This window comes from Cotesia typhae, unplaced genomic scaffold (genome assembly GCF_013202065.1).
Source record: "Cotesia typhae breed Kobodo isofemale line unplaced genomic scaffold, CoteBio_Ctyphae contig_4, whole genome shotgun sequence".
Taxonomy (NCBI): domain Eukaryota; kingdom Metazoa; phylum Arthropoda; class Insecta; order Hymenoptera; family Braconidae; genus Cotesia; species Cotesia typhae.
The window spans coordinates 9566037-9583572 of record NW_027423748.1 but is presented as its reverse complement, the minus strand read 5'-3'; the positions used below and the strand labels follow the sequence as shown (position 1 = coordinate 9583572).

Below are 17536 nucleotides of genomic sequence, written 5' to 3'. Positions count from 1 at the left end.
GAAAAAAAGTGTTGGAAATTTTTTTTTCTTTTTATAATAAAATTATTAATTTATATTTATAGAGTAAACTTTTTTAAAAGGTTTTTTAAAACGGAATTTTATGTATTAAAAATTTTTTTTTTAATTTCAAACCTTTCATTAAATTCTTTGATAAAAATCAGAATATCAAAACCTTAGTTTTTACTGAATATTCTTCAATAATTACTTTACACTAATTTCCCTCAAATTTTAATAAAACATTTAAGCATCACTACTCACAAGATTGTCTGATTACTTAATATTTCATGCTGAAAATGTGATACTGTTTATTTATGCTACTAACCTTCAAGTGTATAATCGTGAAATCGGCTTTTAGAAGCTTTGAATTAATAATTAATTTAGCAGAGATTTCATGTTATACATAAAATATAATTGAGATCATTAATAATATAGATAGGAATTTTTTAATTAAATTCCATACATTTAAATACGACAGAGTCAACTTATTCATAAATTCATATTTTCCTATTTTTTTTTGTTTTCACACGTTGTATTTTTTATTTGTATTAATTTTGCATGCTATGGCCCTCGGAGAATTTCGATTCCAACAAAAAATTTATTAATAAATTAATAAAAATATATTTTCTATCAAAAAAAAAAAAAGTTTACAAATTGATGACTGAATTCTCTAAGGTTTATCAATTGAATAAAATTTTTCATTCTATAAAATCTCCTATTAAGGGCATAAAGAGAAAATAGACGTAAAATAGTATTTACCGATAATCGTCAGTTTCACCCAATTGTCGAACAGCTATCGGAAACTCACTAGGCCCATGAGCTTTCAGTAATTCCTGGAGTCTCACTAATCCTTCATTATTTTCATAAATAATCGTAAAGCTTTTCCACCCCCACGCCTTCACAAGATCCACGTACGCCTGGAACATAAAAATACCAATAAATTTTTAAAATAAAACTCAAAGTATATAAACATCCCATATTGCTTTTAATAATCCGATTACACAAATATTCACAGGCGGAAAAAGATTTACATCGTTCGCAACAAATTCCGGTGTAGAACTAGCATCGATAAATTAATTTACTTTTTCTGGCTCAGCGCTTAGAATCCCCTCTATTCGGAAAAATCCACTACCTAAGCAATTTTTTTATGCGGCATCGTAAACTGGATTTGTAAACTGTATGAGGGAAAACCATCCTTGTGTCTGCATATCAATAACTTAACATTGACTGGGCCCATAACCTGCTCGTTAACTCGTAACTCATGCATTATACTTTACTGCTGTCTTAGTAACAGACTTTGGCGTAAGCTGGGAGTAGCTGGGAGCAGACTCGAGAATTGTTGGAAATATAGAGCGTTGAACAGAGAACGTCGAACTGAAAACTAGAAACTGTAAACTGGGAACCGTACTTACGGCCACTAACTTGAAACAAAGTTTCGCACAATAAAGTCAGTCTCGGAGTAAGAGTAAGAGAAAGTTAACAGGATTTCCCATTTCTTAACACAAAATTTCCGATATAGGTTCAAGTTTTCCGAAAGCTTTGGCTTGTATTATCAGCAAACAAGTTTAACTACTACCTCAACAGTTTCAGCACTAATTTATAGCTCTACATAGATATATACCCGTTCTCCAAAGTCATAATATAATGCGCACTTTTACTAACTGCTATATTACTTATTATCTCGGGACTGGCTTTAATTAAATCCGGCGTCTGCTTACGGCACTTGAGAACCCTTGCTTTGACTCAAATTTCGATGCTCAACCAGGAGCTTCTGTGTCCAAATCTTCCTGCGCTCATTGTTAGATCGCCATTTCCTGCTGAGAGAAGGTCAAGTGGAGAGAGCTTGAGGTAAGGATGAATCCTAGCAAGTTCAAACTTTGATTGAATACCCAAATATTGTTAAGGCTGTTGATCCCGGATCATAAATCCATGGACGGAAAATTAAACTCAGTTTAAAAAGAAAAACAACCTCAGTTTAAAAAATTTTAAAGACAAGCACATAGCTTGTTAATATAAAGTCGTTGTTAAAGTTACTTTGACAACATGTAGCTTTTAGCAAAATAAAGTTAAAATATTTTTATTATTTCAGTTAAGCTGTTACCTGACCGCTATTTTATGACTGTGGTTTAAAAGTTTTCATTGTATCCAGACCACTTTTGCTTTGAAATGAAAAATTGGTTCCAATAATAGTAATCGCTTCCAAATAAGCTTTCTAGCTGATTTTTGATGGGATTAATTTGAAAGATTAAGCTTTTAATCACATGGAATATTCTGCAGTTCAAACTGAATATTGAAACAGTTTGGAATAAATCATTTCACCCAATGATGGGTAAGAACTCATGTATCGAGTTATTGAATAGCAATCCTACTAATTAGCAAATTATATTTTATCGAACCAGATAAAAATAGGATTTGCAATAAATTTTTGATAAACCAGAAAGCTGTGAATTATCGTCAGTTCCCTTCTCGCTGAATTTTGAATTTAAAATTTGGAAAGCCATCCGTTGAATTAATCTTTGTTTAAAAATATAAACCACTTTACTAATGTAAAAGAGAGTAAAAAAATTTTTTTGACATCAGTAACGTGATTTATAAAAATTCTTCCATCGATGCAGCTCATTTTTTATATAAAATCTCAAAAAACACTAATTTAAATCCATTATTATTGCAATAAATAAATTGAAAAAAAAAAAGACTTAGATTTATCTCTATATAAAATTGTCAGTGATATAATATTATTTAATTCCGGGAGAATTTTTTTGTCCACGTAATGTAATTTAAAAAATATTTAAATATAAAATGAAAAATACGAGGTAATTCACGACAACCAATTGAGCGTGATTTTCCTTGTCAGTAATAATTCATGCCAACAGTGATACCGCAAGAGCTACACTGGCATTACGTATTCTTAGTGTGATGACTCTCACACCTGTACGAAACTACGTACTACATATTTTACAATATTATATAGAAATATATAGAGTGTCGGTGTATATAAATACATGTATTCATGCGAGGGAAAATTAGACGAGTTGGGCGCTGCGGGTAATGTAAATTGCTCGGAAATATTTCAAGGCAAAATAACGGAGGGAGGCTCCAAAGCTCCGTGCGGAGTGTCGTTATGCGGAACGGGAGAAGGGAGAAGGGTGGCATCTCGATGTTTCCCCGTTCGAAACTTATAACTCATACTATAACTTCATAACGGTATCGGGTAAATTCGACGGAGCCCTTTTCTCGGGCATTGTCGTGCAGCAAAGCGGAATTTATCATTGTTATGGAGTTACTATTTCAGACACGTATGTGACTGAGTTATATCTTATACATCAGACTCACACCACCCGGATAAATCATATAAATGCACATGTTCATGTATGATTCGACACTGGCTCTTTGCATTCTGCATATTTTCTCTTCTGGCAACTTCCAGAATTGTACAGCCCGGCATTATTCAATTCACGTGTGTCCTTTGGGAACAGCTAGTGATTTTCGGTGGCTCTAAAGCTCACTTCATGATATTTATATCCTGCATCTTGTAACTATTCTATAATATAAAATCCATTTTTCCACTCGCCGGTTCAAAATTTTCAATTTCTTTTTTTTTTTTTTGTCAACTCTCTAAATTAAAAAAGTTTTTAAATCAATTAACTACCAATCAAAAATTCAATTGCTAACACTTAATAAGGTTTCTTTAACATTAAAAATTTTTTATCAGTATGACAAAAAATTTTTTCTTTAAAAAAACTCAAAAAAAAATTCTAAATTTAAAATTATATGAAAATACATCAAAGTAAATTTCAAACAAATAATTCTATTAATTACTATTAATCAACGAGACGAGGAATGATATGTTTTTCAACATATCACAGGAATTTATAATAAAGCCTTATGAGTAAAATATTTTACAATAATTAAAAGCTCGAAATTCACAAAAATGAGATGAAATTAACAAAAAAAAAATTCAATTTATAATTTTCCAACCATCAGAGTAGAATAAATTCAATAAACTTGGATAAAAATCACTGAAACGACATCCAATGATTTCAAAAATCGGTATTAATAAAAATGTGGATGCATGATTCGTTCCATTTATTTTATTCTGTTACTGCAACCCCAAAATTTTGCTCGCGTTTCGCATGAAAAAAATTGAATTTACAAAAATAAAAACCACCTGGAGCGCTCAATAATTGACAACCGGAAAATATCAAACGAAATGAAACCGAGCGCGAATAAATTTCTAACTAAGGTACTTACACTAAGCCCCCATCAATTTGTTTTGATTCGCGAATTCGATCAAACTTGCATACTAAGTAAAAGCATGATAAATTTTGACTGAAGATTTATCATTTTTCAGGTAAGAGAAAAATAAATAAAAACCGGAATAATTTTCATCTAAAAACTAATTTTCCTTTTTATTTGAACTCGAACGGGACGGAGGTTTTTATCGAAGGGGGGAGTATCGACAAAGTAATCAACTCCGGCATCAATATGTATCACGTTGTACCAGAGAGGACATAAAAAAGTAAATAAATCAATAAAAATAGAGGTCGTTAGAGGTTACGGTAGCAATTGAAGAAGGTGTACCACGGATCTTAAGCATTAAAGATTCCCCAGTCCCCAATCCGAAGACGCAATCTAAAGAAATCAGAGGGTATCTCGATTCCTCTTCTTTCTCTTATTCGATGGTCTTTTTTGTACGGCTACCAACAGTTCCTTTGATCCTCGAAGTAAATTGAACTGCAAAACCATATTTCCTCAGCCTCCTCGGGTCCTTTTTTGCCTCCAGTCACCCTTTAACACAGCAGCGACTTCTTTTACCCGAGGACATTCTTTGCACAACTTTCTCTCAGCACTTCTGTCTTTCTGTTTCAATGTTTCTTATTCATGGCGACTCTTAGACCTTCAAGATGTCTGTCATTGCCGACAAAACTATTACCAAGTCATGTTGCAATATCCCTGGCAAAGGATCTCTTTAAATATAAATAGATGTCATAAAGATTAATAGAAAAAACATCAAATGAAAACTACTCTTTTCACTCCAAACAACGAATTAACTTTTTTATTTTATTTTTATACCAATGAGAATTTATTTTCGCGGAGTTAAGATTTTATTCAAGTTTATTTTAATAAAGAAACTTTAATGTTCATTTAATAATTTTATTAATTGGAGGTAAAAATTGTCAGTCTATTTTTTTTACAGAGAAAACATAAAAAAAAAATTATTTGATTCAATGAAAATAAATTTATCAACATTTAAACAATTCTGAAAATTTTTACCGTAATTGTTGTTATTAATAATAAAGTCTTGTATAATAAATGTATCAGAGAAACTACTTACTTTGGATAAAGTGGTCGGATGAGGATATAGGTTGACGAGACAGCTTTCACGACGCAGTCTGTAGTCCCACCGCGTTTCCAAATGTGGTATTTCCATCGTGTCACAGATGCTTTGCACGTGAGATGCAGTATGCGCATTTTGCGGCCCGAAAATCGCAGCTACTCCGATGCTTAAGAGATGACATACTGAAAAATAAAATTATTTATTATTTATACCAGCATATTTAAAATCGTTTTTATAATTCAAAACGAGGTAAAAAACTTTCTCTGATAAAACGTGATATAATAATTTCACACTTCATAATTATACTTAAGAGTAAATTTATTAAAAATAATAAAATCTTTCATTGAATTTCAATGGACAGAGTATCAAACTCTGTAAATTTGAAATATTATTTTCTGGGTCAATACAATTGTATATCCAGCTTAATAAAAAATTTATTGCCATTTTAGAATATAAAACTACATCGTATTATTTCAGTTGAGTGCTGACAATCTAAATTGAAATTTCCAGAAGCCATTCAAAATTAAAACAAATAATTTATAAACTTCCAAAGCTTGCAATTTAAAACCGAGTTATTTTCTTAGAAGAGAAGGGGAAATTAATTATGGTTGAATGGAGATCCAGGTTAATTTAAAGGGACACTTTTTTTAAAAAAAAGAAATCTTTTGATTACAAATTTATATTTATATTTCTTTTAAAAACAAATTTAATTACTTGAAATCAGAAACTCTGGATAGTTTACTTAACTTTCAAATTCATTTAACCAAATGAATAAATGAATTTATTTATTTCATGTTTATTCAAACGCTTATAGTATTTTTTTTTTTTTTTTTAGATCACCATTTTCGATTCAAAAAAAACTTCAAGTCATATTTATTTAAAATTTAAATCTAATACACTGTAAAATAATTTCTTTTAACGTTCTAAACTTTTTGGAAAAATGTAATTAATTTTTACAGCCTTAAACTTATTATAAAACACAAAAAAATGAAACAATATTTAAATTATTTTTTTTTCACATTCTAAATTTTCCAAAAAGTCGCAATGAATTTTCCAAGACATCAATCAATTAAATCTGGGATCAAAAAATGAATTGAAGTAAATCTGAGCTTTATGTTGAATAAAAGAGTAGATAAAAAATAAAAAGTAACGTTTATTACGACAGATCTAATCCTCAAAGTCATTGAAATAGTACACCTGGATATTGCTTCGAACATATTTTTTATTATTATTATTTTTATACCACTATACTATCATACTGTATTATATATTGCTTGAACTCATCTCTCACATCAGATATATATTGACTCTATGAAATTTGACTCCGGCGTTTTGTGAAACACGATATGAATATAAATCTATTCATACATACAAACTAAATGCCAATCACATTTCTGTATATTTTAAACCTAACCGTACGAGTATTATTTCTTTATTTAAATAAATAAATATTCTTATTTATCAGTCCTTAAAATTTTTAGTCTGTCTTAAGTTTTGTATTTACAATAACAAACAACAAATTGAGTCTAATAGTATAAACAAACAGTGAAAATCTGGAATTAAACGGAGTTTGTATATTTTAGAGGGTGAGGATAATCTGGTTTGTCCTCTTTGCTTGGGGGGTGTTAGCTCTTAGCTAATATAACACCAGTTGTTTTTAGACCCTTGGAAGTCACAAGTCCAGGAAGTATCTTTAATGGGATTTTACACCCCGAGGAAATTTATTCTGATTTAAAAATTTAGATATAAAAAAAAAGTTAATTAATTTAATTAAAAAAAAAAAAAAAAAAATATTTATTTATTTTAATCGAATTTTTTTATTTATGAATTAATTTACTTTGCATTGTTTTGTTTTAATTTCCCCCTAAGAAAATCGAAAATTGTTTATTGTTTTCATCATTAGTGCAATTTTAAGCGCCTAGGTATGGAAATGGCAGGAAGTTGCAGAGATGGCCTTTAGTTTAGGGTCAACCGTTTTCTTAATTTTTTTTTGTTTGTTATTATTTTTTTTATCGCATGAATGACACTGTCCGATATTTACACGGGATTTAAAAATACACGACACATAGATTTTTATCGAACTGGAGGATTTTTATCGGGAGCGAGGTAATATTTACACTGGAACGGATCGCATGTAAAAAATTCATTTAAATTAAATCGAAATAAATATTTGATTCTTTTGAACAAATAGGGGAATGAAATAAAATTTGTGTATTTTAAAATAAATAAATTGAATGCACGAAAGCCTTTAACATTTTTTAAAATATATAAACAAATATCGCAAAATAAAACGGCAACTACGGTAAATTTATTCACAACATGTATTTATTTGCAGAGAGACACGACTCGGTTGTCTATATCGAACTTGACTCTGTAATCCGCTGGAAAATATTGCCAGTGTCCGGAAAAACTACCTTTACAGCTAGACTGGCATCATAAATGTTTGATACTAAAACTGAACAAATAAAGTTATATGAAATACATGAATCATAAAATTGATTGTTTTATTAAAATTACTTTTTTTTTTTTTTTTTTTTTTTTATTCTGGGGTTGTGTACACAGAATGAATTTGTAAATCCATAAATAAATTAGCGTTTAGAGAACGATCAGCTGAATTGTCAACCCTCAATTTCTTATCGGTGATTTTAAATTTATGATAATTTGTAATTTTTTTTACAACTTTATTGAGAAAAATTTAATAAAATTTTTTTTTACTCTCAAAATTAAATTATTTCAAAAATATTGGAGACTTGGAAAATTTTCCAAAGAAAATTAAATTTCCTAAAAAAAAAAGTCTCTTAGTCTTTTCGTCAAAAATTTTGACTTCAAGCTTTCTCATGAGTCAAACATTTTTTTTAAGCAATAAAACTATTTTTCGTGAAAAATTTATGAAAAGGGTCGAAAGTAATTCAGCAAAAGAAAAATAATTTCCCTTTGGACTAGTGCCTCATCTGTAAAAAAAAAAAGCCTCTGTAAGTAAGCCAAGCTTTGACGGCAAGGCTGCAATATTAATATGAATATGTGATTGAAATTGTAAAGGAGTAGTTAGAGTTGTAAAGGAGTGTACCCGTTGAATAATAAGGCAAAAGGTGCTTGACCGAAGTGGACGTGGGTAGTCGGCTCATTTGGAGGATCGCAACGCGGAGGTCTTTGCCGGAAAATTTATGGCTCGAGTAATTCCCAGCAGACACCCACTCTTGTCAAGGATATAAAATACTGTATATATCACCATCATGTGGGTTCCGTTCTGGCGGTGGACCGGTGGTAAGCGTGGCCTACACGGAACCACGTCAGAACGGACCTCGATCTCTACTACTAACCCCGTTCCGATCCGACATACATTATTCACAAGCAGACAGACAGACCGACAGATATGCTATCATAAAAATTCACAAAGGGGAATTCCTTCGGATAATAACGTTACAACTCTCAAACTCTCACATCAAAGTGTATAAACATGTTTTATTATTTCTCACGCCCTGAAATTCATTGTCGCTCATAGATTTATGATATGCGTTGCTCGAGTATCTCTGTGTTATCATAAATAATAAATAGTATCATTTATTATTTATTTATTGATTCCTGTTTTTCCCTCTTTTATATTTTTATTCCTCTCTCAGAGCTTTTGATTTTCACTCTCAACTTTCACATCAATAAGTTGTGACTATTTTTTAAGAAAATATGAAAAATACTTGTCTGATGTTTAGAGAAAATAAATTTAACCTTTGTTCTATTTTTACAGGAACGTAAATAGAAAATTTTCATTACATGAAAGAGGGAAGAATTTATACATAAGATCATTGATTTTCAATACAAATATTTATCTTAATTATTATTTAAATAAATCTGTCTGAAATTATAGAATTTATTGCTCTACTATACTTCAAATGATTAATTTTTTTTTTTTTTTTTTTTAGTAAAAATGACCATTTTTTATTAATATTTTATATAAAATTTCCTTAAATAATAATTAACATAAAGAATTGTTTGAATTTTTAAAAAATAAAAAATTTCCCTAGATTTCGTCAATTTTATGGCAAAATTATAAACTCTAATTATTCCCGTTTTATTTGTCGCCCATTACTAAGTGTATTCCTTCCATCCTCCAAAAACGAAGATCCGGTTTTAGTGGCCGGAATATTGGAACGTTAAATAATAAATTTCAAAGTCTAAGATCGGTAGTATAACTTTACGGTCCTAATGTTAGCATGAACTATGCTATGACCTTTTAACTATTAACTATGATCCAAAGTATCCATTAACTTTACTAGCAGAGGTGTTTTGTCTAGAATAGCATTGGTATAGTTTGATAGCTTCTAACGATTATTAAAGGTTAACCACAACACATCAAAGGCCTGACCACTTTTTGGCTTTAGATTGGGATTTTTACAAAGGCAGCCTACGGCGATCCGGCTCCAGTAAATTGGATGTTTCTCTGTTCTACCAAGTCAGAAGCTTTAAAAATACCCGATGTAGTTACATTTTTTTTTCTTTTTCAACAACGAGATTAGATATGATCGATATTTTGAGATTAAAAATAAAAAAAAAGAAAATTTTTTACTAGTAAAAATTGTAAACATTTATACATTTAAAATATTCACGATTTTTAAAGCACAAAAAATTCCATAACATTTTTTTTATCAATTAGTGATAGTGCAGAGTCGATATAATTATAATTATTCAGTAGAATATCAGTATGAATTTATTTTAGCGTTCTATGATAATTATGATTATTAATTCATAATATAACTCTATTAACGAGCTCGAGGAAATTTTAATAGCGAACATTAAATTAATGATCGTACATGTAAAAATGAAATTATCTCCGTGATCCTCGGTTCATGTAAATTAAGCTCTCAAGTAATTTTCACTTTTACGTGAAAATAAATTGAGTGATTAAATGCTCTTGGAACGTTTACTCGATTTCTCGAGAGAACTTCAAACGCGGAAATATTGAAATTTTATTAAATAATTTATTTTACTCTCTATTGAATTTGTACTTTTGTAAATACCGTACCTTCTGGATTGAATAAATTACATTACGAAGATTTTTCAATCTAATTATTTTTTTTCAATTAATTTTTAATTTTTCATTGAAAAAATTGGAAATTTTTCGTACTTTTGAATTTAATTAATTTTTTTTATTCATTAAAAAAATTAATACTTGACACAAAAATTTTATTTTGACAAAAATCTTTAATAAAATGTATTTAGATAACATTAGCGATTTTTTAATATAATTATTGACCATCCGGTACCTCATATGAGTAATATAAAATTTTACGACAGTAAAATACTAATTTATATTCCACACATCAATCATGTACACAACCATAAACAATTACCGCCAATTAATCCAAGCTACATCGATAATAGAATATTGTATATCGTTGGTAATAATTCATAGTTTATATTTATAGTTGTGACATAAAACAATGAGTAGAACGAAGGACAAACGAGCAGTGTCCAACGAGAACGGGCCCACGCCGGCACCTTAATAATAAAATAATAGTAAACTCAGTATAGAATAGAGCGGCGAGTAAATTTTATTGATAATTCGAAACATAAATTGCTCTCGGAGTCCGCGATATAGAAGTGAGTAATGGCGACAGGGTGAAGTAAACGCGATTGTTCCAAAATGGAGCGGTTATGTGTGAGTAGAGCTTTGGAGAAAAATTATTGGAATACGCGGGAAATATAATATCCGTGTAAGCGGTAATGCTGGTAATGGTAGGTAAGGCGATCGTAAAATGGTCACTCTGGGGGCACATAACTGTAAATTATGACAGCGGAAATGTATGTGTATATAGCGGTGGTGAAAAACCGTTTGGGTCCTTTCCACGCTTGCTAAGTATCTTTCCCTTTTTTCGATCTTTTTTTTTTCTTTTTACTATTTTACTTTTCGGATGGTCCTTTTTCGGTCTTTCCGCTATTTTTTATTGTTATTATTTTTTCCTTATTACTCCTTTTGCACATTTTGTCGTAGACATTGGTGTGGAACACTGAGATTTTGCTTCGCTTGAAATTTCTACAGTTCAAGCATTAAATTGGCCTTAAGCCAAATTTTGTGAATTTACATTGCAAATTACATTTCATCCGCATCATACACACATTACTTTTTATATCTTGATTTTCGTTTATTTTATTATTTCTCCTTCTTCTTTTTTCTTTTTTTTTTTTTCCATCAATTTCATTTAACGTAATTTTATCATATTTTTTTTTTTTTTTTTTTCGTCCAATGAACAGTCTGGCTGTCCATCAGCGACAATTGAATAATTCAATCATAATTTAAGATGTTAAACAAACTGTAATTTATAAATAAAAACTAAAAATTATTTTGTCTTTATTTATCTTTTTCAGTCAAGTTAAAGAGAATAATTAACTAAGTTGTGTATAATTGAATTTTATTTTCATTTATGAAGTAAATTATGCATTCGCATGAGGAAAAACATTAAATGCTCAACGAAATGTGTTGCTCTATCTAGTCTAGTGTAATAAAATTTATATTACTCGCGAGCTTTCATTATGACGTTTTCATTTAGTGAGCTGTTAAAGGGAAAAAAATATTTTATGTTATTGAGGTAATAACAAGGGTGGATTTCTCGTCACATATGGCTTAAAGATTTTAGTCACGATACGCCGGTTTTATTACGCCACCCATTCACAGCTAACTCTGAGTCATTTCTATAAAAAACGTAGAATAACGATGACATTTAGTTTTTTAACGCGGTTTTATTTCTTTTAGAGCTATTTGTAATCAACTGGAGCTTGTATTTATTTTTAATTCACTTAAGTATGGATTATTTTATTTATAAATAAATTTCAAGAAGCTGCTGGACTTTCAAGTAGGTCATACTGCAATATTGCCGTGAGGGAAGTTACTGGCCTTTGATTTCGCGTTAAGGAGTTTGAAATTAGTTATAGTCAGCCCCAGAGGGATCTAAATTTTAAAGATAAATATTTACTGAAATATTAATTTATTAAAAAGGTATTAGAATTTTATAACAGGTTATAAAAAAGAATAAAAAAATTCTTTATAGTTAATTTAATAAAAAATCCATTTGAGGAGCTTTTTAAAAGAATTTTTTTTTAATTAAAAACTAAATACTTTAAAATTTAACTCTGTTGTAGTGAAAGAATTCAGCGATCATGCGCCTTCTGTCGGATATTTTCAATACTAATTTTTTTTTTTTTTTTTTTTTTTTTAAGCACTATGTTGTATTACAAGTTGTACATTTTGTTAAAATTAAATAGTATCATACTGCTGGAAATTCATAAGTGCACAATCAAATTCCACGAATTTATATAACGTTAAACATATATATGATAGTTTAATCTAAATGTTATCACTATCAGATATTCAATGAAACATTATACGCCAGTGTGCTTACGATTATGTACAATAATGTCCATATGTATGTATGTACGCTTATACATCTATATACAATTTATATGTATACGCATGTATATATATATATATATATATATATATATATATATATATATATATATATATATATATATGCATTTAACCGATTGATAACAATTGTAACCGCCCTGCAACCGCAGATACGACTGTTACAGAACGCATATCGACTAACATAGAACAGTAATAGAACCCGAGATGGAAGCACCAGCAAGGTGAATCTAGGCCTCATGGTGTAATCTGAAATCGAGTCATTACGGTATTCCATGCACCTCGGTATAGCTTAACCTTCGTCTATTATATATACGTCTAAATGCTCAACTATTACTGGCTGTTGCTTTGAGACAATGATTGTAGGCACCAGTAAATGCCTAACAAATTTCCGGTCGATAGTTTACGTTCAGTTACTACTACTCTATCAATTTACAATTTACATCTATACTTGAATGGCTGATATATATAATATTAATAATTGTTATTTTTTGTAATCGACCAAGTCTTTCCATCAATTATACATCTACTGCAGACAGTTTGTGGTAAAAGTTAATATTGCAGTTTAGATTTTGATGGTAACTTTCAATTGGCTGATAGCTTGAATTACATAAACTCAACTATAACAGGTGTATTGTTTCAAATGAGAAGCCAAATAATATTTGAGAAGAATTTTCATTCGTAAAGTATCAATTAAACATGTTATTGATACAGTAACAAAAAATTTTAGTTGCAAAAAAATCTGTAAATAATCTATCGAGCCGCGTAACGAAATATCCGAATATTAAATTATTTACGGAAAAAAGTAACAATGTGGCTTCAAAAAATGTAATCAATCATTTATAAGAACCTGCTATGGTTTAAAAAAAAAAAAAAAAACAAAACTGGGATAGTTCGATTTAATGTTTGTATAATTTACTAAAATATTCATCAAGCAAATGCATTCTTGATAACTTCTTTTTCATTACTAACGCTCCAAAAATTAGTGGAAAAACTATCAATCAAATATTCACATTTACTCATCGAACACGAGTTTGGAAAATCGGATACACATTTTGAATCAGATGAATAATTTAGCATTTTACGTCGAAAAATTTCCCGTCAATCGACAGATCAGTGAAATTTTAAGTTAAAATTATTTTGATTAATTTATCAGTCAAAAAAAAAAAAATCTTGATATTTATCTTGTGCCAAGAAAAGTTTCTCAATATAAATATTTATTTTCCTCCACGTAGATTTACAGATTGAAAATTAAAACTTTTTTCTTTTTACACCGAAAAAAAATTAACTTGATTAAAGATAAAAAATTTTGAAGAGTCATTTTTTAATAACTCAAGTGCTTCGTCGAGTTGATGCAAACAATGAGCTCAAAGATAGTGCGTGTAATATAACGTAGTATGCAGAATAAAAATATGTGTAGTAGAGTAGATGGTAGAGAGCTGAGTAGATAGTATAGTACTGTAGAGAAAGCAGCGTAGTATCATAGTTAAATAAGAGACAAGGTATAAACTTTGAGTGTAACACAGACTTGGAGTGCTCAAATATGATCGCGTAATTAAACGAGAATCTATGTACTCGGAGGCAAGCGCGGTTGATGATGTTGACTGTAATCGGGTAGCGAACTCGGGTGGCCTTTGGGGTGAACATCGAGGTTGATGCATGTGCAGAGCTCGTTGTAGTACCTAGAGGATAAGTGTGTGGGACGACATATGATGACAGGCGGCATTATTATATCCTGAGCTGACAAACGGGCTCACTATCGCTGACATTAACCCCGGCAACACGCCTCCTTATATGCACAGCTATTCGTATATCTAAATACAAAGAAGGTGACTAGGCCAATCACTATTATGTTAAGTATACGCTCAATAAATTATCCCACTGCACAGCAGTAGAACTCAGTTCTGAATATTTATCGCGCTCTGAGTATTTCATTAATTTATTTGTCAACTGATAAATTTTAAATTCCCGATTTTTGTTTAATTTTCACAGGGAATGTTTTCTATAAATTTGTAATTAATTAGTTAGCTTGCTTCCAATATGACCGAAAATTCAATTACTTTTTAAAATTTGTTTTATTAATAACGAAAAACATCAATGGTGACCAAGATTGAGAATGTCAGGAATTAAAAATCAAAATTGAATGAAGTATTTACATTTAAAATGTAACAATGGCATTTAATTGGCTGTTGGGATACTTTTTGGTAGAAACAAACAATTAGCGAGTTGGATGATTTTCAGTAAAAAAAAAAAAAAAAAAAAAAAAAAACAATGCAATTAATTAATACTGATAAAGAATGAAATTTTTGATTGCTTCGGTATTTTTTATGTGAAAATATTAATTGGTTGTTACAAAAGTTTATTTTTATTTTTTCCGCTATGAGATAATTCAATTAAGAGATCCAAAAGTTCATTTCGCCAAAAATTTATTTATCAATCTTTTTAATTATTTGTAATTAATTGAAGAAATATAAAAAAATTTATTAAACGGCATGTCTTTTTAAAAAGACTTATATTGAAAAAATATACAACATACATCAAAGTTCTATTGAAGAATATTTAAATTATTGTTGTATTAAATGAGAAAATTCTCCAGCGCATTGATATATATTCAAATTTACCAACTCATAATCTCAAGTTGATAAATAGGAAGATAGCCGGACTAATCCAAGGTATTATTGTTTCGAATTTACCTCCGGCACATACCGCACACAATGAATACACCGTTCGTAGAGGAACGCAAGTATAATAGGAAGATAGCCTCGAACCCGCAGTCGGTTTTGTCTTTATACTCGATTCGCTCGATCCATTAACGTTAATTAACGTCACAAAATCGATAGCAATCAGCTGTGCAGCGAATACACACCGGAAAATCCACGATCATTAAATAACTTCTAGCCAATAGAGGTTTCCCGAAGTACTTGGAGTCTGATGTGCAATTGATTGCCCAGTATCCATATCAGGAGCAGCATCTCGTAGTTTCACACCGTCTCATGCACCCGATGCCCGACTACTCACTAATTTATTAAGAAAATTCAAAAGTTATTTAAAAATTTTTTTAAAAATAAATTATCCTTTCATCATCGACGACTACAGAAAAGTTTCTATCCAAGCAAATAGTCTGTTTTGAAAGTAAAGGACGTTTAAACTATTACGACAACTGGCACAACAAACTTACAAGCTGGAATATGCATGGATGCATCAAGAGACAGTGAAAGAAAAATCAAAAAGCGACGTTGATTTATGCGAAGACAACTATATACGACGAGTTGGCATCACCACGAGACATGTCGTATGCTACCGAGAAATGGAATAAGAAATGACCCAAAGTTCATTCGTGAGTTCGCTACCAAAGTTCACGCAGTTATTTCGCGAGTTGTGTGCTCGTATGCTACCAGACTACCAGGAAATATATATGTTACTACACTAGTTTGTGCGAGCTCAAGTTATAATAAACTTTCTCTATAATTAAAAATTTTACTTTGCTTATATCTTATGCCTTACAACTTATACTTAATAATGGATTATTAATCAAGATATTTATTAATAAGTTCCTTCGGAACCTGATTTTGAAAGATCGTTGGCAAAGTTACACTTTAATTAGCACAGTTAATCTAACTTTGTTGAAAGGAAAGTTTTGATGCTTTATGAATTTTAGTTTTCGAAATTAATTGTTGTTATACATTTCAGAGGAGGAATTTTGTGATATCGCCAATTTTACAGAAGACTAAATTCATCTTTAGATTTTATGTATTTTCCAGAAAATTAGCTCCTCTAAAGAGTGAAAAAAATTATTTTTACTTTAAAGATTATTATCTTCAATTTAACTCTCTTGTAGGGAGAAAATTCAGCGACCATGCGCCACCTGTCGGATTTTTATTGTACTACTTTTGGTCGAAAAATTATATCTGAGAATATCAGACCAAAAATGGACATATCAGCCCGTAGATAATTTTTACACAGGTTTTAATATTATCTTTGGACTGTTTGTGACAGAGGAGATTGGAGATTGAAATAAATTAAATTTCACACGAAATGATAATGCTAGGAAATTTATTATGAAATATTATCTGGTTGATAACTTTATCAGCGGTTACAGGTTTTCATTCGATGCGTGTAATTTATCGCGATGATTTCTGGCGGTATTGTGTTACGTATCTGGTTACTCTAAAGGATAGGTGTGATCAAACGAATTGTTTTATTCATAAGATAAATTTGTATAAGTTTGGCATTTATAATTTAAATTTGAAACATAAATACTGAAAAGTGAATAAAAAAACAAGCCAAAGTCTGACCGAGTTTAAATTTTATCTTAAAGTTTTAAAAGTAAATCACCAACGGGGTGAACATTAATCTAATTTACTAATAACGACTATAAATCACTTAAATCGTGTAAAAATGGAAGCTAGATAAAGATAATTCTTTAATAATAATGAGGATGGTTGGAAGGTCCATGAGGGAAACGTCAGCTGCGAGCGTCCATTAACTTAGAAAACTAATCGCTAAACTTTCTACTCACTAACTATCCAGAATTCAATTACTATATCCTCGTCTGTGCCTCTTTCACGTGCTCTCTGGCGAGGTGATGCCAGAAATATGCGCGCTACCCTTATATATGCACAGTACGGGTATGTAGAGTGTATGCATATATCCATGTAGTATACCATATACTGACTCGAGACGCGTTAGAGCTTGCAAAGACTGTTAAATCAAATTAACGAGGAAACTTATAATTTTCTGATCGATCATGGACATTTATGGCCTCTATAATCGCTGTTATTATC

The 17536-nt window shown here is 30.2% G+C and overlaps 1 protein-coding gene and 1 long non-coding RNA gene across 9 annotated transcripts in view; one reads left to right on the top strand and one right to left on the bottom strand.

Annotated features, from left to right (window-relative positions):
• The window catches only part of Kair1d (Kainate-type ionotropic glutamate receptor subunit 1D), a 56769-nt gene that overhangs the window by 28737 nt on the left and 10496 nt on the right, over positions 1–17536 (bottom strand). For all 7 annotated transcript variants that reach the window (XM_074243136.1, XM_074243132.1, XM_074243135.1 and 4 more), the window contains exons 3-4: positions 5333–5517; positions 757–914 (exon numbers count right to left, since the gene is read on the bottom strand). In XM_074243136.1, coding sequence (XP_074099237.1) covers positions 757–914; positions 5333–5517 — 343 coding nt within the window. The remainder of the gene's footprint in view (positions 1–756; positions 915–5332; positions 5518–17536) is intronic.
• The window catches only part of LOC141527574 (uncharacterized), a 140319-nt gene that overhangs the window by 112903 nt on the left and 9880 nt on the right, over positions 1–17536 (top strand). The window lies entirely within an intron of this gene.